Raw genomic sequence first — 22520 nt, 5'->3', positions numbered from 1 at the left:
TTTGTGTTTTCTTAATACAGGTAGTTCCTCTGAAATCATAGACACAGTGGTTAGAAGACACTGCGTCCAGCATCTCTTGCATAGTATTGACTATGCCAAGCAAGCAACTGTGTGATAAAAAAATACACATTTAAACACCAGAAAGTGGTGCATACTGGTGCAGGTACTAAATATATACAGTGTTGTGTGTCAGCCTTCATGCGTGATTCCACATGACTTAATGTACGGCTTCACAAAGGATATTATGGTGACTTTTTTGTTGTACATACATGTATACAATTACATCAGCATGGTGTAGTTATGTGTAATTTTACTTCTATGAATGTAATCTTTATCAAATGATTGTGTTTATTTGTAGGTTATCTACAATTATTACAGTAGATGCTGCTGTAATGCTGTGTATCTCATATCTAGGGAAAGGTTAGCTGTTTATTACCAGAAGCTAATAGAATATATAGATAGTATCTATAATTTGCAGTCTGGCCCATGTAAAAAAAAAAGTATTTTGTTGTTCTTAGATCATAAAGTCATAATTCAGTGAATTATCACTTCCCTTGTCTGTCACCTTTTGTCTTGGGGCTAGATGTTTACAGTTTCTAAGTTACTATAAAAAGTTATTTTCTTTCCAAGTCGTTGCTGGCCATCTGTTTTTTCTCTGCCGGGGTGTCCAACGTAGACCTCTTGAGCCATACTGTACACAGTTCACTTCTCTCCTCAGTGTGGCTCTTTTCCTTTAGAAGTGGAGTATCCTATTCAAGGCACTACACTACAAGGGCTGGTCTTTAATAGGAGCGAGTCCTGTCACAATGCAAACAAACTGCTGTGCTTAAACATGGCGCATGTGTAATGAGCACAGGCATACTGAAGCTGTGTCTAATGAGCACAGGAATGCTGAAGCTGTGTCTAATGAGCACAGGCATACTGAAGCTGTGTCTAATGAGCACAGGCATACTGAAGCTGTGTCTAATGAGCACAGGCATGCTGAAGCTGTGTCTAATGAGCACATTCATACTGAAGCTGTGTCTAATGAGCACATGCATACTGAAGCTGTGTCTAATGAGCACATTCATACTGAAGCTGTGTCTAATGAGCACATGCATACTGATGCTGTGTCTGTAATGAACACAGGCATACTGAAGCTGTGTCTAATGAGCACAGGCATGCTGAAGCTGTGTCTAATGAGCACAGGCATACTGAAGCTGTGTCTAATGAGCACATGCATACTGAAGCTGTGTCTAATGAGCACATTCATACTGAAGCTGTGTCTAATGAGCACTTGCATACTGATGCTGTGTCTGTAATGAACACAGGCATACTGCAGCTGTGTCTTTAATGAGCACAGGCATACTGAAGCTGTGTCTAATGAGCACGGATACTGAAACTGTGTCTTTAATGAGCACAGGCATACTGAAGCTGTGTCTAATGAGCACAGGGGTACTGAAGCTGTGTCTAATGAGCACAGGTATACTGAAGCTGTGTCTTTAATGAGCACAGGCATACTGAAGCTGTGTCTTTAATGAACACAGTCATACTGAAGCTGTGTCTAATGAGCACAGGTATACTGAAGCTGTGTCTAATGAGCACAGGCGTACTGAAGCTGTGTCTAATGAGCACAGGCATACTGAAGCTGTGTCTAATGAGCACAGGTATACTGAAGCTGTGTCTAATGAGCACAGGCGTACTGAAGCTGTGTCTAACGAGCACAGACATACTGCAGCTGTGTCTTTAATGAGCGCAGGAATACTCAAGATGTGTCTCGCTGGCTGGGAAAAGCTTTAGTAAACTTTTATTTCATGTTTCAGATTTTTTTTTCTGTTCATTATGTATGTTTAGTAATATCTATCTGTTCTGCATAATATGTGTTTTCTTAAAATCACAGCATTAATTGGCATCATTAAATCAGGTCTCGCTTGTTTCTCAGGCATCAGTTTTTAAATGCCTCTCTTTATTATTTCCAGCTGCCTTTGTATTTGTATGATGGAGTTCTGTGTGTATAACTGAGCGATTGTGTTACCAGTCTCATGTTCTGTACTGTGTTTATTATGTCAAGTATATTTAATAAAGACAATGCCATTGTGATAACATTGTTTGTGGGTTGATTCTTGTTTCAGTGGAACCTGCTTTGGTGTGAACGCTTTGAGACGTCTGTGTAGATTTGTTTTAGTGTAGCGATGTTAAATTTTAAACAATTCACTTAGGTCTCTTTCTTTTTGCCAGTGAGGAATGAATTATCTGTATTGAAGTGTTTTTTGTTTTTTTAAATATATTTTAATGACATTGACCTGAATTAAATCAAAGTTTATGGCAGCCCCATAGCTATACTTTATTCATAACTATAAAACAATCATTAGTGCTGAATTAAGAAACACTGAACAAAACGTCAGTGGAGACACTGAAAAAGACTTCTAGTCGAAACAGTAACGTAAATTGCTCATTTATAAGAAGAAGTACTAAGAAGAGAAAATATGTATATAAAAATAAGTAAGGACCTTCGGTAGGGGCATTTAGGAATATTACCAATACTCATGTTTAAAACGTGTTTATAATCCGGGCTGTACTTTTCACCATAAAAAAAAAATGCTTATTTCACAACACTTCACGGTCTAAGAATAGGTTTTTCACAATTAAACATCATTTTTATTAAAACAGAAAAAAATTGTGTTGTCAAGTAAGAATGTTCTCTACAGTTATTATACAACAAATGATCCGAACTGTTTAAATACTGACCTGAACAAAAGGTAAATGCTAAATTCAGGATATTTCATTTTTTATATCCACCGTTTGAAGACGTTCTGTTTACACCATCAGTGAATTATCAAACAAAATTGTAATAAAAAAAAACATAAATATAATAGTCCCCTTCTTGTACTGTACAGAGCGATCTTTAGCAGAAGTATTATTGATCTTTGATGCAGCTGGTGTCTTTTCGTTGACATTTTAAAGAAAAATCATACAGCTCTATGCAAACGGATCAATAATATACCGGAAGCAAACTGAACCGGCTGCCAGGTTCCTCAATGTGACGGGTAATGCGTCAGTAAAGCAAACGTTTGCTGTATTTATTTTGAAATGCTAAAAAATATGAATGTACTAAATATGTACGCTATTCTTTCAGAAATGGGAATTTTCACTGGGGACTACTCAGGGAATCTTCACCTGAAATCCATGATAACCATTAAAAAACAAAAAAAGTACAGCCTTCATTTTAATTAGGTATTTGTAAATTCACAATTTTGCACTTTGACCAGTAAATAAAAAGCTTTTTAACATCCTTCAAGTTCATTCTTGTTGCTGAGAAATCCGTACACTCAGTGTGAAGGTTTTAAATTAGGGATGCATTTAAAATGCTTTCTTTTTCCCCTCACATGTATTTAGAAGAGTATATGCCACGAAACAAAAGACCAAAGATTATACCCACGGAAGTACCCAGCGAGCCGGCTACCACCAGCAAAAGGAAAGTGAGGGAGTTTAATTTTGGTAAGTGGGAGTTTTAATTTCGTGGTCACCAATTATTTTTATTGTTTTCTCCCCAATTTAGTAATGTTCAATTATTTTTAGGCTCAGTCCACCGCTATCACCCTTGCGCTGATTCGGGAGGGGCGATGACGAACACATGCTGTCCTGTGAAGCATGTGCCGTCAGCCACCCGCTTCTTTGCACACTGCAGACTCGCCATGCAGCCACCCAAGAGCTACAGCGTCGGAGGACAACGCAGCCCTGGGCAGCTTACAGACAAGCCCGCAGGCGCCTGGCCAGACCACAGAGGTCACTGGTGCGCGGTGAGCCGAGGACACCCTGGCTGACCTAGCCCTCCCTCCCCCGGGTGGCGCTCGGCCAATTGAGCGCCGCCCCCTGGAAGCTCCCGTCCTCAGTCAGTAAAGGAATAGCCTGGACTCGAACCGGCGACGTCCAGACTATAGGGCGCATCCTGCACTCCCCGCGGAGTGCCTTTACTGGATGTGCCACTCGGGAGCCCGGTTTTACCAGTTTTTAAAAAGTTTGACACATCATTGTCATATATACATACAATTAGGCTGCCTCTCACCTAAGAACCAGAGGCTTTCTCATTGATAGTGTTTTGTGTTTAAGGTTTTTAAAGGTTTGGTACCTCCTTATTGGAGTGCTCTGGTAGAAAGGACTAGCATTGGCTATAGTTTATGCTCTCAGGATTCTGTTCATTTGGCTGTTTGAACACATTAATAAATAGATGCATGCATTATTTAATTTAATCTGTAAGCACTGTTTTTAGCAATTTCAAATAAACCTGTAGCGTTAATTCAAAGTAATACGATAACACTGAATTGGTCATTCTTATTCTGCACTGGTCTGTACACACTGATGTGTGTTACTGACTCAGGTAACACTTCCTTGGGTATTTTACCTCAGCAGCATCGGTACAGTTTAGCTTACTGCAGTCAGTTTACAATATTTTTGGCTGATTTACTTTCCTGTTTATTTTTTAAACAGAAAAGTGGAACGCCAGGATTACTGAGCTGAGGAAACAAGTGGAGGAGTTGTTTGAAAAGAAATATGGTAAGCGTGTATTGATCTCTTTGAAACTGCCAACACGATCCGGTACAAGCGCATTCAATACTGTGATTAATGTGTAACATATAATATTAATGACAGCTGAGTCGAAAAGTAGGTCAAACACAGGTACAATTAAAACACAATATTTGAGTAATTATAATAAGAACTGGTTATGAAGACTACTCTTAAACCAGTAAAGGGATAACCACAGGGAGTGTCAAAGGCAACAATGTGACTGAATAGATGATCACCAAGGTGAGAAGCCAAGTTAGTTACTTTATCAGGAGACATGAGTTGCCTTTAGTTATCCCTATTACACTTCAAGTAGTAAAATTAGTAAAATAGAATTTAATATTGAGGTTCATACTGGAATCGAAAACGACGTTTCCCTTTCTGAGTAGACTGTGATTCTATGAATTCATTGACCGTTCTTCTTCACTGAAGTTACAGGAAGTGAGAGCACTTCTAAATGACTTGTGTTTCCTCCTCCAGGGCTAGCTATCAAAGCCACGGGGCCGGTGTCTATCCCCTACCCGCTCTTCCAGTCCCACATGGATGATCTGTTCGTCGAGGGGCTGCCGGAGGGAATCCCCTTCAGGAGACCCTCCACCTATGGGATCCCGCGCCTCGAGAGGATCCTGCAAGCCCGGGAGCGGATCCACTTCATCATTAAGAAGTGAGTGGCAGTGCCTGCTGCAGCAGCCTGGCTAATTCAAACCCGCCAGCGTTCATTGATCTGTTCATCTCCATGGTGCCCTATATGTAGCCTCATGTGTATATATTATATTAAGAGTGTAACGGGCAGTGTTGTGTTCTGTCCTGTCCCTTGTCGATGAGTTGAGTTGAGGTTAAAAGCTCTATAACCACGAATGCAGACGAGCCCGGCTCCATTGCATCGTGGTTAAGACGGTTCAGGTTTTGCTTCTTGCTTTTAAAAAACAAAGCGTTGCAGTCATGTGACTTTTAAGTTTCTCGGATATAGAGACATGACACTTAGTAGCAGTAATAGTCTTAATGGACCCTATTCATAAAAGTACTTGCTGTCTGCCATAATAAAACTAATTTAGTTTAAAACTAACGAAAGTCGTCGATATTGCTATTCATAAAATGATCTGAGAATACGGGCGACTGTCGCAAAGCACTTTATGAATGGGTATACAGTCGTTTAAGAACAGAAATCCGCCTCTTTTTGAAGACATCATTAGCATTATTAATGTTCCCCGGGTGGTGTCGATAGCTGTTGCAAAAAGAAAAACAGAATCCACCGACAGTACTACCGAAACTCAAGTCTGCAGCTGCCAGTCACGGGCAGTTTGCAAAACCTGATTCCGATGCCCCTATCACGTCTGCCAAAAATTCAGGATATGTCATCATTTAGAAAAATAAATAAACAAATAAATACTTTGTATTTTCGTTTTGTTTGGCGCAACGCTGGTAAACACATTTCCATACGCACGCATAAGATTTCCATTTTAACTGCAGGACCTGTAGGAGGATGTTTGAATAATACTGTAATTCTAGTAATAATAATAATAATAATAATAATAATAATAATAATAATAAACCCCACTTAAAGCAGGGAATCAATAAGGGGCGAGTTTATTGTGCAATACGGTGAGTTTACGCTGTATTGCACACTGTACACAAAATGGATTGTTTTGTGGTGCGCCAATAAAAAAAATTCACTAGGTGTGATCGAAAAATGACAAACTGTTTTAGAGCAGGTGCAGTGACTTTTTATTGTGCTGATTAACAACTGACATCACGAAGATGCTGCAAAATGAGCTGTCGATCTTGGGCAGGTGTTGTGACTCTTGGTCTCCCAGTTCGTGGCCTGTCATTGACAGTGTCTGGTTATACTGTCTCGGCAGGTTTGAAATTGCTGGCTGTGAGCAACCAAGACGGTGAGCCACAGTACACTGCCCTAGTCCAGCCTCCAACATGCCGATTGCACAAAGGCGCTGCTCTCTTGACAGACGTGGCATATTGTTTTTTTTCAGTGATTTTCTTTATTGCTTTTATTCAACCTTCCAATTCAACAGCTGAAATCACTCCATATCCAGTGTCCAATCAACTGTCTCACTAATTAGGTGATTAAGTGCATATGCTTTGGTCATAGTTACTCAAGCATGTCATGGTCAAGGATGAATGATCAAGTGATTAAAAAGATACCAAAAACATTTTGTCAATGTTTGAAAATAAATGTGTCATAATAGTGATAGGTTTCTTTTGATGCTCGGTATATTTATATTAAACATTTTCCTTCATATAAAGCTATAGATTTTTTTTTTTCTTCCCCAAAATAGGCAGCGTTAATCAAGAGTATGTCAAACTGTATAACAGAGCAAGTGTAGTAATAAAATGTCTTTAAAAAATAGTCTGCCGAAGCTGTTGTTAGTTTAGACTTGACTGTAGAAAGCGTTCAATGATGAAAACTTTATGCTAATGAGGTAATCGTTAACCTTTCTCTCAATTCGTTACAAACATGCCTTCATAGACGAAAATCGCTGGGGCTTAACAACGCATCTGAATTATCTCTTATGAATAGCAACTGCCGTTAAATAGGCGGCTATGGACGAAATCCGATCATGTGCTCCTGTTTTCTCATTTCGACAGGTGTTAACCCTTTATGAATAGACCCCAATGTGTGGTGCACCGCTGTGTTCTATGATTCTTTCAGTTAAGTTCCATTGTTAGTGAATATTGTAACCTTGTAACCTATTATAAACCCAACTATATGGAAATCAATGGAAGAAAACTTATGAAATCACAATACTGAAGCTTTTTTTCCAGTTTTGCTCTGTACATTTTGGGGGAAAGGTGAGTTCTGATAATATAGTGCATGTGTATGTCTGAATAGGCAATGGTGTGGACATGGGCACTGGGTACACCCCCAGCCGTCTCTCATGCTGTGCCATGGCAATGCCACACTAGAAGCACACTCTTCATGTGTCTCTGTTTCTCTCCCACAGGCCTGAGCTACTCAGCACAGCTAGAGAAGAGCTCCTATTGGATAACCCTTCCTCGCAAGGTAGAGTCAGCCTTCTGTTCTTCAGCACACAATTAATGGATGGAGTGGACCATGCTGGTTTGAAATGCTTAACCGGACTGGACTGATCACCTTTTAAAATCTATTTTCTTACTACTTATTAAATTAGTTTAAATCTTTTTGGGTGCTTGTTAATTAGCGATCAAAAAAAGATCAATAGACAGTTTGGGGCAGTTCAACTTACACCCCAAGGCATTCTGGTAAGTGTAGTCCTCTGTGAAAGGTTCCTGAGACAGGTAAAAAGTACCAGAATGCATTGCGATGCGAGTTAAAAAAAAAAAGGATGCCCAAACCAAACTGTCCTCGTGTACATGGTAACCCTAGCAATAGATCTTTTTCTTTATTTTGCTGCTGCTTCCTAGTATCGAATCACTTCCTGTGTGGTGGGTCACATGGTCTGATAGCAGCTGCAGATTGGAGCGAGACGGCACAGATTACACTTTCAATCTGTAGTGTTACTTTCAAAATAGCTGTACGAGTCATTTCCTTTGCCTGCCGACTGTAAGGCATCAGACTCCAACAGTCTGTAACTTTTCTCGTGATATGCCTTGTGATACCAGTATGGGGTTAGGAGTGACAGTCCTCCCTTTTCAACAGGATGAAATAATGTATCTGCTTTTATCCTTGATTTACAATCCTTCCATATGAATTCAGAAAATAATGAAAGTATTTGAGTAAATATTTTTGTTTGTCAGCCACCTGTTCATGTTTACAATGGCCTATATATAACCAATTATGTTGGCACGTTAGTATATGGAGCAATCCAGCATTTAAAATGAGGAAGATATACTAGTAAATACAATATGGGAACATTTTGGAATAAAGGAAGTGAAAGACTTATACTTTAATAGCAAATGTCCATCTCTTAGCGCCCTTAAAGATGAATAGACCATCCCACCAAACTTCAGTACACACTCAAATAAAGCTACAGGTCCAGATCTAACAATTACAGGACCCACTATTTTAGAAACGTTCCTTTTAAAATGCCCCCATAATAAAGCTGTTGTGTCAGAAATGTATAAACTAATGTCCGCACTCTTCGTTACTGTGCTAACCAAGCTGAGGGCAGTAACTGGATGCTGATTTACTGGCTCTGTTTTTGTGTTTGTAGTAAGAGAGGAGTGGTATGCCAGGATCACCAAACTCAGGAAGCTGGTGGATGAGCTTTTCTGCAAGAAGTACGGTACGTACAGCAGAGTGTCAGCGGAGAGCAGCGTTTTATTAACCTGTCCCTCCTGCTTCAACAAATGATGATGAACTAGACATTGATTATGTCCAGCTTTAATATTACACATAGATCTGTTGAAATAAACTATCAGTGTTTGCAAAATTATTGATAAGAGGTTTTGTACAGATGGAAAGGGATTGATTTGCATAACGTGTAGTTTACATGCATGCTTGTTAGGGAGGTGCCTGGATATAACGAAAGGGCTCTATAGAACATGTTTAATATCCATACTAAACTAAGTGAGAGTCTGATTTCTCAATGTTGATTTATCATCAGTTCTCCTGTGCTTTTACTACTTGACCTTACATTTAATTCTTAGTTGTAACAGATATTTGGAACACAAGCAGTATTAACATTAGAGAAAAAAACATTGGAAATTCAGCCCTGTCATTTTCAAGTGCTCTTTTCTAAACAGATAGGTACCTTTCTGTAATGAAAAGCCACACCCCTTTTCTGTTTGTCTCTTTCTTTTAAATTCATATTTATATGGGTGAGTAATAAAAGTAACATTGCGTTCAATTTACGATAAACATTAACACTGACTTGCTGTAAACGCATGCAATCTAGAACACATCTGGATTATTTGAGAATTTTACAGCACTGGGGAATCACCTTGTGTTTTACCCCTAAAATGGGTGGTTGATGCAATTCAGGGGGATTCCCTGGTGCTGTACAATGCACTAAAAAAACCTACTGCTGCTTATCTTGATATAGATTGATCAAATCAACACATAAATGCTGCATTAACAGAACGTGATCGGAAGGCTTAGTTTTCTTAGTCTAGACTTAAGTAAGCAGAGAAATGGTGGAAAATTTCATTTCATAAACTAATTTCTATGGGGTCTATTTTAATGATCTACTGTACCCTTATAAAATGTTCCCATAGGAAAAGCAAAGCAGCGCGTAATAAAGCAGTGAAAGCATGGTAAAGCCCAGAGAGGTATAGTAAAGCATATTAAAAAAAAATAGTAAACTACGGTAAATAATATAAATAGTATAACCACGGGAATAGCATTGGGAAAACTTCAACATGACTGTGGTAAGCTTCTATAAGGGTATAAAGTGGCGTATCTTAATACCACCCACCACCCTAACATTTATAAACAGGATTTTTTGCTTCCCTCATATCACCTTTTTATTGTAGTAAAACCCGAGTTGAATTAATTTAAAGTTAATTTGTATCTGGGATCCGCCACGGTTTAGATGATGAAAATAGACACCTATCTATTATTAGCAACTGTAGAAAATCACTGGCCTTACTTGGGCAGGTACTTGTGGAGCAGCGAGTATTGAACAGTGCTGAGCTGAGGCCAGGGTTGCATGTCATAGTTTAGAAATGTAATAAATTCAGTGACAAGCGTTTCCATCAGAAGTCTTTTTCAGTGTCTCTGTTTCTAAATGTAGCACTACTGGGGGTTGAACAGTTGTGGATGAGCTGACAGTCTGTGTGGTTTTCTCATTAGGGGAGGCCCTTGGCAAGCCGGGTCCCCTGCCCGTCCCATACCAGAAGTTTGAGGCCCATCCGCATGAGCTCTTTGTGGAGGGGCTGCCAGAAAGCATCCCGTTCAGGAGCCCCTCCTGGTACGGCATTCCCCGTCTCGAGAAGATCCTGCAGCTCAGCGGCACGCTCCAGTTCATCATCCGCAGGTAGGAGTGATCTTTAAAACTGGTGACCTGGAGGTGACGTGCGTTGCTCTCAAGGGCTCTCTGCTGGGCTGATGTTTATCTTTCACTGATCTTTACTAACTGGTGACTGTACCTGGAAGTGACGTGCGTCGCTCTCAAGGGCTCTCTGCTGGGCTGATGTTTATCTCTCACTGATCTTTACTAACTGGTGACTGTACCTGGAAGTGACGTGCATCGATCAGTTGCAGGCAGGATGGAGAGCTGTGTAGATGTGTCTTGGATGTATGTGGTAACGAGAAGTACCCGGCTCTGTGACATGTATTAGAGAATGGAATTATATTAACTTATAGTAAATGTACTCTGTCCTCGTACCCGCAATAGTGTCAGGACTCTCTATACTGCCTCCTGACCTTGATTAACATCAAACCAGCCCAGCGTTACAAGATCCTCCCCATCCCTTCAGAATCTCATACTGCACTATTGAGTACTATTTCAAATGTTCTATTCAATTCCATTTGTGATGCTCTCTTTGTTAAGGTACGTCATCCTGAATTTAGGAACAGCTATCCCGTTCTAGTTGCCAGTTTTTCTTTCAGCAGAGACGTATGTGACACAGACTAGATCAGCAAAGTTTGTATTCTTGTAAAAGCCAGTGCCATTTAGTCTGTTGTGTAGAGATACTACGTTCTGATAGCAAACAATAAGAGTTTAGATCAGATTCACTAAATGTGACAAGTTCTTTACCCCAAGTAGACACTTTGCTAATCTAGCCTGGATTACATTTGTCTACAGCTCAAGAACCTGAACTCCAATCAAAGCACCTTAACACAGAGTATATCAAGAACTGACTTAAACACAAGATGTGGGTCACTACAGTAGGAGGCTGTGTGGTTCAGTGGTTAAAGAAAAGGGCTTGTAACCAGGAGGTCCCCAGTTCAAATCCCAGCTCAGCCACTGACTCATTGTGTGACCCTGAGCAAGTCACTTAACCTCCTTGTGCTCCATCTTTCGGGTGAGATGTTGTTGTAAGTGACTCTGCAACGGATTCATAGTTCACACACCCTAGTCTCGTATCTTGTAAAGTGCTTTCTGATGGTGGTCCACTATGAAAGGCACTGTATAAAAATAAAGATTATTATTACAGTAAGAACCACTCAGAGTGATTGTAGACATCATACAATAGCACAGTAAAAAGTGAAAAAGTCAAATGTACGTGCTGATGTTTTAATCAGTAGAGCAAGGGAAAGCTGTCCGTTAACGTGTTTACCTGCTCAAGCGCCTCTTTCTATGGTGGTGTTGTTGTGTTTAATGATGTTAATAAAGGACTGAATAAATCAACCAGGCTTGTGGACTGTAATACAGAGGTAATAATACAGAGGGCGGTGGTGTTGAATGATCTGCCTCTGTTCACATTATTGAAGTAGAGACCATGGTGGCAAGAGGAAGAGGCTAGCGAAATGAACACTGCTTTCAAACAGCGATCCGTGCAACAGTCCTGTCGAAGCGGGGCGAAAGAAACTCCGGGGCTTGCTATGCCAAGGAGTGGGAGAGCTGCAAACAGCAGATTACTGTAGTCATTCCTTTTGCAGTTGACAAGCATTGGGATACTAAAATATCATTGTCCTAGCTCTGTCCAACTCTCACCCACTTCCTTTGATTTTAGGCCTGAACTGTTGTCCCAGGAGCAAACTGATACAGCCCAACTGAGACCCAGCACAGAAGGTAAGAGGGAATGCTTTCATTCTAAAGTTAATAATGTTGAACAGCAGTTCCTAAGAACAGTCTTTGTTTTTGAGAATTGTAATAAGTTCATACGTCCCTGTTTCAACAGCTCAGCTTCACTTCGCCGTCCTCTCTCCCAAAGTGCATGACATCTCGTATATAATAAGAGATCCCCTACATACCACTCATTTTTTTACAGTATGAAAGTTCTGAGGTGTAAAAACAAAGATATTTCAATTGTAAAACCTCCTTGTGTTTGTTTAGAAAATAATACATTTTCATGAAACAAATCAGTTATTACAAAAAGGGATCAAAATTTGTACAGTCAAAATAATAAGAGAGCAGTCAACTAAAAGACTAACCAGTGAAGATGTGTCCTATAAAACCCTAATCAGGTGTGACCCTGACGGAGACAGGAGCCGAAACGCTTGTCCACTTGACTTTCTTACAGTATTTGTGTATGAGGTTAATATGGTCTGTTTCCTTTTCTAGTGAAGGAAGACTGGAACATCAGAATCTCAAAGCTGAGGAAACAAGTAGAAGAGGTTTTCAATTCCAAATTCGGTAAGCCTGAAAACGGGTACAGTCCATTCTCGATAAAACAAACTCTGATTCTGTATTGTAGTGCTGTTTTAGGATCACAGGTCCTGTGATGCATTTCGAGTTGCCATAGTGCTCTCTCATCATGCCATTTTAAGGAAGCAGCGCAAAAACATCCACTATCCTTGCAGACGAAAGTGGAGGTGTTGAAAGCGGTGGATAATGCACCACTGTACAAGAAAAGGAAAGGTGTTGCTGCAGATTTCATCATACCCACGAACACTGTCAACCATTCTATAAAAACAGCATACAGTAATACAGGCTGATGAACAGCAAGCTGTGGGTGCAAAGTCATTAGCATTTCTGATTTGCTCAATACCCTGATGTTGAGGACTTGCTTTAGTGGTTTAAAATGCCTGTGATCAGAATGGGACATGCAGGTTTCAAGTGCAGTTCATTTGCAATGTACACTTTTCAAAAGTTCACTTACTTTCAATAAAATGGACAGTACTTTTAAATGTATACTTTTCATTGTACTGTAATTGAAATTTGATTTCAGTGTTACTGTAACTTCAATAAAAACTGACAGTATGCATGTGGCTTAGACTCCGGATAACACGAATTACTGATAATAATTTTTTTTTTGCTGGTCCCTTGAAATTCGTATTAACAATAATCAACTGTTTATTTGCACAAGGGGTTGTCAGCACTGTGGTTAGAGAATTGGAGCTGTGTGATTAGAAAGCAGGACTGAGTAGACCAGTGGTTGATGCCCTGGATTCATATATTTGCAGTAGCTCTTGCCTGGTCAGATATCAGAACAGAATGTTTTTTTACAGCCATTGTACAAACAAGGAGAGCCCAATGTAACCTTGTTGCTAAGAACAGATACTGCACACCTGCTGAAGGATTGTACAGGCCACCTCTCCCATTAGAACCTGTTAGTACCAACCACACTTAGAATTTCATAACGGAGCATCATTGACACATTGAATGTTCTATAAGCAGCTTAAATAAAAGACATTGAGCTACTTAGTTACTCGACAAAATTCCAGAGATCAAAATTTTTATAATGTAGAAAGTGAACTTTTTGTATCCTTTCACAAACATTCAAAAAAATTATCAAAACTGAGATGTGTAGTTCTGTTGGGCACACAGAAGTGTATAGCTATGGCTAAACGTTTTGCATCACCCTATGGAACTACCTATTATTATTATTATTATTATTTATTTCTTATCAGACGCCCTTATCCAGGGCGACTTACAATCGTAAGCAAATACATTAAGTGTTACAATACAAGTAATACAATAAGAGCAAGAAATACAATAACTTTTGTTCAAGCAAAGTACAAGTGTGACAAACCACAATTCAATAATACAGCAGATAATAGTGATAGTTACATCAGAGTATGATTAAATACAAAATACTACAGGTTAAACACTTGGCAGATTACAGTATTCTGAAGTACAGGATTAAATGCAGTAAAATAGGGGGCAGATAAGAGCAAAATAAAGCACATTTAAATGAAGGGTGATAGTGTCCCAGGATACAAACAGAGGAGTTCTACAGGTGCTGTTTGAAGAGGTGAGTCTTAAGGAGGCACCGGAATGTGGTCAGGGACTGGGCAGTCCTGACATCTGTAGGAAGGTCATTCCACCACTGCGGAGCAAGGGTGGAGAAGGAGCGGGCTCTGGAGGCAGGGGAGCGTAGCGGAGGTAGAGCCAGTCTTCTAGTGCAGGCGGAGCGGAGAGGTCGAGTGGGGGTGTAGGGAGAGATGAGGGTCTGGGTGCAGTCTGGTCAAGGCATCTGTAGGCTAATTTTGCTTCTTAAAGTCGAATGAAACCTGCTGAATAATGTTAACATATTAAATTTTGTAGTTTTCCATATACTTAACGAAAAACTGCCAAAAATGGAAAAATGTGACATTTTTAAGTCTAACATGGAACAGTATACTACTATTATGGCTTCCGGTAATACCATTTAGTAGTTTATTTGATTAGATGATGTTAAGTAAAATATCTAAATTATGTTCATATAGTGTGTTTTTTTTTTATACCTCAATCCTAAAATTCAAGGTGATGCAAAACTTCTTTTCTTGCAACTTTTGTTCTTACAGGTACAGCACAGTTTTTCCTGTCTCCTGTAGTCGCTTCACTAACACAGAGCAGGGCCTCTGATGCGATTGTAGCTGCTGAACACGTCACTCCTCTTTCCTTTCAGCTGAAGCTCTGGGGCTGCTGGAGCCAGTCAAGGTGCCCTACCCTGTGTTCGAGTCCAACCCTGACTCCCTGTTCGTGCAGGGCCTGCCCGCGGGGATCCCCTTCCGCAGCCCCACCTGGTTCGGGATCCCCCGTCTCGAGAGGATCGTCCGGGGCAGCGCCACGGTCAAGTTCGTGGTCAAGAGGTGAGCCCAGGCTCTGTGTAAAGTCATTGCAGCTACACGATGAATGCAGGAATCTGCTTTACACTGCCATTAGCTGCCGGGGGTGCAGTGATACACTATAGGCAGGTCACAGTACCATGGGTATCATGATTAGGGCTTGGTTTCTCACGGTAAAAAATGGCTTATTTCATGGCATTTCACGGTCTAAAAATAGGTATTTCAAGATATTTAATGATTAAACGTATGTATTGTAACGTATACTTGCTAGAACCAAAGTCATTGTATTTTATCTTGCTGTTAATTGTATTAATACTTGTACTGTGATTCTTGAAATGTATTTTTGTTTACGACTGTAAGTCGCCCAGGATAAGGGAGTCTGCTAAGAAATAAATAATAATAATAATAATAATAATGTATTGAACCAGAAAAAAATAGCATTGTCATATTCAAAATTTATCATTTTAAGCTTTTCTGAAAAACAGTAAATGCTAGATTGTAAAATATTTTGCTTTTTTTATGTTCACCTTTTAAAGACATTCTGCTTTCACCATCAGTGAATTATCAAACTAAATAAAAACATACATATATGTATAAATAACAACAGGCATGTGAAATGTCCCCTTGTAATGGACAGCAATCTTTAGCAGAAATATTTCCAATCTTTGATTCAGCTGGTGTCTTTTTCATTGAAGGCATTTGTATATTTATGTATGTTTTACACGACAATGGATACATTTCACGGAAATCCGGGATAACCATGAAAAGAATCAAGCCTTAGTCATGATGCATGTGAGGGTCCTGATGGGCTACTCGTGTGATGCACAGAAAGATCAGATGGTCTGGATTATTTTGTTAAAGGACAGAAATTCAATGGATAGAGAGAGTGTGTATTCATACCAACAATAAAACCCATGTATCCTTCATTCAAGAACTGCAATGACCTATGTTGTGCTTTTGGTCTTGTATCGTCATGATGCCTCTATAACTATGTGATATATCATGTAAAGAAAGGATCACGATTCATCGATACGCAGGTGAAATGGCCAAGCAAGTGCAGCACTAACTGCTCAGTTTGTAAGTGTGGTGTTTGTAACTTTGAGGTTCTACTGTATTTCCTGTCAACCCCCTATTGTGATTATCCCGGGATTATCACAATGAGTGTTGAAGCAATCCAAGGGTGTTCCCTGGTGCTGTCAAACCTGATGAAAGATGCAGCTTATCCAGGCAGGGTAAAGGTTCATCAAACCCCAAAGTTCCCCAACAACTAAAACAACCCTTTCATGCATGGCAACCTCATATGGGATGGATAAAAAAAAAAACATATGGAAGACGCAAATGCATGATGACCTTGTATGAGGAAGTAATTTTAAGCAATGGAAAAACATTGCAAAACTTTTCAATGAAAAATATATTGTGTCTTTTTTCAGCTATTTTCAATATTTCATGCATACTTTATCAGGACCTTTCCATTCCACTCGTTGCTCAGTCCATTTCAATATGCAAACTAGGCTAATCAGCCAGTCAGCTTTTAATTTTATCAGGGCATATCTGTTCCAGCCCTGTTAATTCCATACACAGCTAGCATCTCATTTATATTGTGCTCATCATGGCACATACAGTATATTGACTTACAGACTATTTTAGTATCAGGCATCAGTAGCTTTTACTGCTTAGTAAAGAGGTTTTTTTTTGTTTGTTTTTTGCTTCAGGCCTGATCTGGTGATTCCATTTTTGCCTCCTGGTTTAGCAGAAAAAATCAATACAGAAGGTAAGAAATCTGCTGTCTGCAGTGATTGTAATATTTAGTGCTCATGAAGTGGGGCACAGCAACACTTGTTAAATCAGACACAGCACTGGCAAGCGTGCACAGCATAAATATAACTGCGACCACTGGGAGTCTAGAGACCCACTCCAGTATCATTCAGTCAACACAACCACGATTTCAAACTGCACGCATGCATATCAGTTTAATAAGCAAATAATGAATGAAAAAGTTACACACATATAGCTTAAACATTTATCATTGGACACAACAATGTAGCACCTAGTTATAAACAGAAATCAGTTACTTAATGTTCAGGGAGATAGCTCAGGTAAAACGATCGTCGGGTAGCTTTCCTCACTCGCGCTCTCGAGTTACTGTCTTATATATCTTGCCTAACTGTGTGTGTGTGAAGCTGAACTTTGTCAACTCTGCTTACACTCTGTTTTCCTAACAATATTTAAACATTATCAATTGCATGGTGTGAGTTAAAATGTTGTTCCAGACATAGAACACACATCTCTTCCACACAAGGTCAAATGTACCCCACTTTATCAATTCCTTGTTCCTCTGTGTCCTGAGCTGGAAAGCATCCTCCCACCTTACAGCTGAGCTCGAGCACAGTGTTCTCAAGTGTGCTCACAATGTTTCTTTCACCTTCATTGACCCCTCCATGTCTCAATGAAGATGGAAGGGGATGGTTAGTGTGGTGTAACTGCATCTCCTCCACTGGTTACCTTACAGCTGAGCTCGAGCACAGTGTTCTCAAGTGTGCTCACGATGTGTGTTTAACCTTCATTGACCCCTCCATGTCTCTATAAGGGGGTGGTTAGTGTGGTGTAACTGCATCTCTTCCACTGGTTCACTGGCAGGTGCTAATAATAAAGAAGGTGCTGCTCCAACCCTCGCCCAGACGAATGGCTCAAACACCCCCTTCAAACCTAGAGGAAGGGAGTTCTCTTTCGGTAAGTCACCCTAAAACTAACCCCTATGCCAGACCCGTATTCTGCATGGAAGGTGGTTCGTCTGCCATCTATTCATGCTTTACTCTGTATCCTCAACAGTCTTCTTCAAGAAACTAAGTTCCTTGTATTCTTTTGCAGAGGCATGGAACGCCAAAATAACTGACCTGAAGCAGAAAGTTGAGACACTGTTCAGTGAGAAGTGTGGTAGGTGTAATTCAGCTGTGCTGGCTGTCTTCAAATCACAGGCTGCAGTCTGATTAGGTGATATGTCAAACAGAGAGCCTGTGTCTTCTATAAGTGGAACATTGTGAACACATTCGTCCATAGTTTACTACCTGCCCTCCAACCAGCCCCCTGCTACTACCTGCCCTCCAACCAGCCCCCTGCTACTACCTGCCCTCCAACCAGCCCCCTGCTACTATCTGCCCTCCAACCAGCCCCCCTGCTACTACCTGCCTCCAACCAGGGTTCATTATACAGTGTGATTTCCTGAGCAGCGCAGGTTGGAGGGGTCAGTCTGGCTGTGTGGGTTCATTATAGTGTGATTACCTGAGCAGCGCAGGTTGGAGGGGTCAGTCTGGCTGTGTGGGTTCATTATAGTGTGATTACCTGAGCAGTGCAGGTTGGAGGTGTCAGTCTGGCTGTGTGGGTTCATTATAGTGTGGTAACCTGAGCAGCGCAGCTTGGAGGGGTCAGTCTGGCTGTGTGGGTTCGTTATACAGTGTGATTTCCTGAGCAGCGCAGGTTGGAGGGGTCAGTCTGGCTGTGTGGGTTCATTATAGTGTGATAACCTGAGCAGTGCAGGTTGGAGGGGTCAGTCTGGCTATGTGGGTTCATTATATTGTGATAACCTGAGCAGTGCGGGTTGGAGGGGTCAGTCTGGCTGTGTGGGTTCATTATATTGTGATAACCTGAGCAGTGCGGGTTGGAGGGGTCAGTCTGGCTGTGTGGGTTCATTATAGTGTGATAACCTGAGCAGCGCAGGTTGGAGGGGTCAGTCTGGCTGTGTGGGTTCATTATAGTGTGATAACCTGAGCAGTGCAGGTTGGAGGGGTCAGTCTGGCTGTGTGGGTTCATTATAGTGTGATAACCTGAGCAGTGCAGGTTGGAGGGGTCAGTCTGGCTGTGTGGGTTCATTATATTGTGATAACCTGAGCAGTGCAGGTTGGAGGGGTCAGTCTGGCTGTGTGGGTTCATTATATTGTGATAACCTGAGCAGTGCGGGTTGGAGGGGTCAGTCTGGCTGTGTGGGTTCATTATAGTGTGGTAACCTGAGCAGCGCAGCTTGGAGGGGTCAGTCTGGCTGTGTGGGTTCATTATAGTGTGATTACCTGAGCAGTGCAGGTTGGAGGGGTCAGTCTGGCTGTGTGGGTTCGTTATACAGTGTGATTTCCTGAGCAGCGCAGGTTGGAGGGGTCAGTCTGGCTGTGTGGGTTCATTATAGTGTGATAACCTGAGCAGTGCAGGTTGGAGGGGTCAGTCTGGCTGTGTGGGTTCATTATATTGTGATAACCTGAGCAGTGCGGGTTGGAGGGGTCAGTCTGGCTGTGTGTGTTCATTATAGTGTGATTTCCTGAGCAGTGCAGGTTGGAGGGGTCAGTCTGGCTGTGTGGGTTCATTATAGTGTGATTTCCTGAGCAGTGCAGGTTGGAGGGGTCAGTCTGGCTGTGTGGGTTCATTATAGTGTGATAACCTGAGCAGTGCAGGTTGGAGGGGTCAGTCTGGCTGTGTGGGTTCGTTATACAGTGTGATTTCCTGAGCAGCGCAGGTTGGAGGGGTCAGTCTGGCTGTGTGGGTTCATTATAGTGTGATTTCCTGAGCAGTGCAGGTTGGAGGGGTCAGTCTGGCTGTGTGGGTTCGTTATACAGTGTGATTTCCTGAGCAGTGCAGGTTGGAGGGGTCAGTCTGGCTGTGTGGGTTCGTTATAGTGTGATTACCTGAGCAGCGCAGGTTGGAGGGGTCAGTCTGGCTGTGTGGGTTCATTATAGTGTGATTTCCTGAGCAGTGCAGGTTGGAGGGGTCAGTCTGGCTGTGTGGGTTCGTTATACAGTGTGATTTCCTGAGCAGCGCAGGCTGGAGGGGTCAGTCTGGCTGTGTGGGTTCATTATAGTGTGATTACCTGAGCAGCGCAGGTTGGAGGGGTCAGTCTGGCTGTGTGGGTTCATTATAGTGTGATAACCTGAGCAGTGCAGGTTGGAGGGGTCAGTCTGGCTGTGTGGGTTCATTATAGTGTGATAACCTGAGTTCATTTTGCCGTGTGTTTCAGCGGAGGCCCTGGGCCTGGCTGAGCCGGTTAAGGTCCCGTACGTCCTGTTTGAGTCGTTCCCCGGGGATTTCTACGTGCTGGGCCTCCCCGACGGAGTGCCCTTCAGACGGCCGTCCACCTTCGGCATCCCCCGCCTCGAGAAGATCCTGCGCAACAAGGCCAAGATCACCTTCGTCATCAGCAAGTAAGAAAGCAGTCAGCACTGACGTTACCATGACGTGGGAGTCTATGAGGCTGTCTGTCACCACAACAGGCAAACATCGCTTCATACAATGAATTCAAGTATATATATATATACTGTACATATCACAAGGCCTGTCTTTCACAACAGTAATTTTTTTTTTTTTTTCTGCACAGCTCTGGCAAAAAGTTTTGCATCACCTACAATTGTAGGATTGAGACATAATACATTTTTTTAAACTATATGAACATAATTTAGATCTTTTACTTAACATCATGTAATCAAAGAAACCACAAAATGATGTTGCAAAAGTCTACCGGAAGCCATAGTAGTAGTACACTATTTCATGTTAGATTTCCTACAAAGTGGTATGTAATTCAGTATGTAATATTATTCAGCAGGTTTCATCCGACTTTATGAAGCAAAATTTGTTAAATCTGTAGGGTGATGAAAAACTGTTGGCCATAGCTGTACATTAAGTTGGTATCCAAAATGTCGTTGGGACCTCTAGGAGTCCTCTCCTTCACTCACCAAGCTCTTTGCTTTTGTTTCACAGGCCTGACATGTTTGAAGCAGCCGTGAAGGAAGCAGCTGCAAACCGTCCCATAAGTGAGTGAAAAACAGAACGATCACACGCTCTCTCCAGCAGGGCATTGATAGGGCTATATTTATTCTTTCACAGTAGAAATTGTTACCCTCTAAAAATAGGTATTTCAAGATATTTCATGATTAAGCATAATATTTATTGTAGCAGAAAAACAAAAATAGCATTGTCAGATTCAAAATTGATTATTATACAACAGGTGTTCCTAAATATTTAAATGTTGACCTGAAAAACAGTAAATGCTAAATTGTAGAAAATTTGGGGGGTGTTTTTTGTCCACCTTTTAAAGATATTCTATTTTCACCTGTGAATTATCAAACAAAATAAAAACACAATTAAATGTAAAAATAACAACACACATGTGAAATGTCCCCTTCTTGTGCTGGACAGAGCGATCTTTAGGAGAAGTATTTCCAATCTGTGATGCAGATGTTGTCTTTTTGGTTGACGACATTTTAAAGAAATCATGCAGCTTTATTCAGTGTGTTAAATTATTTACAGGAAGCAAACTAAACCAGCTGAGAGGTTCCTAAATGCAGTGTAACAGGTAGTGCGTCAATAAGGCAAACGTTTGCTGTATTTATTTTTAAGTGATAGAAAATGTGTATATTTAGACTATTCTTTCAGAAATGGGAATTTTCACGAGGAACTATGTATTTCACAGCAATAGTCAATTTCACAGAAATTGTGAAATCTGTGATAATCCTGGAAAAAATACAGCCTTATTGTTAGTAACTGTTTTAACACAAACTTTTTATATTAGAATATTGATGAAACAGACCACATGCTTTTAGGTAGTGTCTTCACATTTGGCATACAGCTTTACAGAACAAGTCTTGAGATATCTAACAGTGTCGTTTTTTTCCCTTACATCATCTTCAAATCTTAATTTGTTCCAAATTATACCAGGTTGCTAAGCAGAATTCTTTACATTAAATGTTTTAAACATGCTTTATTTTCCATACATTGTTATTTATACAGAATATATTACCACTTTGTTTTAACCTCAGGGCAGATCAAGGCATGGTTTTGATGTAGTATAAGTTTTTTAATTGTATTATTATGTGATGTTGTGCATTTATTAAGTATCTAGAAATGCAATCACAATTTATAATACCTGTTTCCTTTTTTAATTAACAGCAAGGACAAGCTTTGGATCCCCAGCTTTAACAGCAACAGAAAAACCCACAACGGTTCAAAATCCAGCAACATCAGGTATGCTATCATTGCACATCTAATGTGATTTATTACAGCTGGTGAAAAAGTGCTGTTGTAGCCCTCTAGTACCCAAATATTTTTTCTTTGAAAAAATCAGAACACTGTATTTATGTCATTTGATGAATTAGACTTAACGTTTGCAGTTTGTTATCAAAACAATAACGTTTGTTATGAAAACAATATAGTTAAAGAGAAAATAACAGGTAGACACCAGTTAAAAATTCTTTAAAAAAGTATCCTGTCTTCCACTGAGGGCAATGGCACTTAATGGGTTAACATCAAGCCTCCTTTGGGGGAACCTGATGCTTCATCCATTGCTATAAAATAGGGGTGTGACGATACAGTGATGTCACAATACAGTACGCATCATGATATTCAGGTCTCAATACAGTATGTGTCACAATACATGTGATGGTCCTGATGGGCTACTTGAATGATGCATAAT

At 40.7% G+C, this 22520-nt stretch overlaps 1 protein-coding gene across 5 annotated transcripts in view; it reads left to right on the top strand.

Annotated features, from left to right (window-relative positions):
• The window catches only part of LOC117430582 (general transcription factor II-I-like), an 80552-nt gene that overhangs the window by 46646 nt on the left and 11386 nt on the right, over positions 1-22520 (top strand). For 4 of the 5 annotated variants that reach the window (XM_059001616.1, XM_059001617.1, XM_059001615.1 and 1 more), the window contains exons 12-26: positions 3376-3477; positions 4468-4533; positions 5023-5206; positions 7503-7561; positions 8691-8762; positions 10271-10454; positions 12097-12155; positions 12648-12719; positions 14917-15100; positions 16789-16847; positions 17714-17806; positions 17945-18010; positions 20073-20256; positions 20810-20862; positions 21998-22072. In XM_059001616.1, coding sequence (XP_058857599.1) covers positions 3376-3477; positions 4468-4533; positions 5023-5206; positions 7503-7561; positions 8691-8762; positions 10271-10454; positions 12097-12155; positions 12648-12719; positions 14917-15100; positions 16789-16847; positions 17714-17806; positions 17945-18010; positions 20073-20256; positions 20810-20862; positions 21998-22072 — 1512 coding nt within the window. The remainder of the gene's footprint in view (positions 1-3375; positions 3478-4467; positions 4534-5022; positions 5207-7502; positions 7562-8690; positions 8763-10270; positions 10455-12096; positions 12156-12647; positions 12720-14916; positions 15101-16788; positions 16848-17713; positions 17807-17944; positions 18011-20072; positions 20257-20809; positions 20863-21997; positions 22073-22520) is intronic. The other variant, XM_059001618.1, reaches the window with a different exon arrangement.

This window comes from Acipenser ruthenus, chromosome 26 (genome assembly GCF_902713425.1).
Source record: "Acipenser ruthenus chromosome 26, fAciRut3.2 maternal haplotype, whole genome shotgun sequence".
Lineage (NCBI taxonomy): Eukaryota > Metazoa > Chordata > Actinopteri > Acipenseriformes > Acipenseridae > Acipenser > Acipenser ruthenus.
Note: the sequence above shows the minus strand (reverse complement) of the source record. Positions and strands in the feature narration are given on the sequence as shown.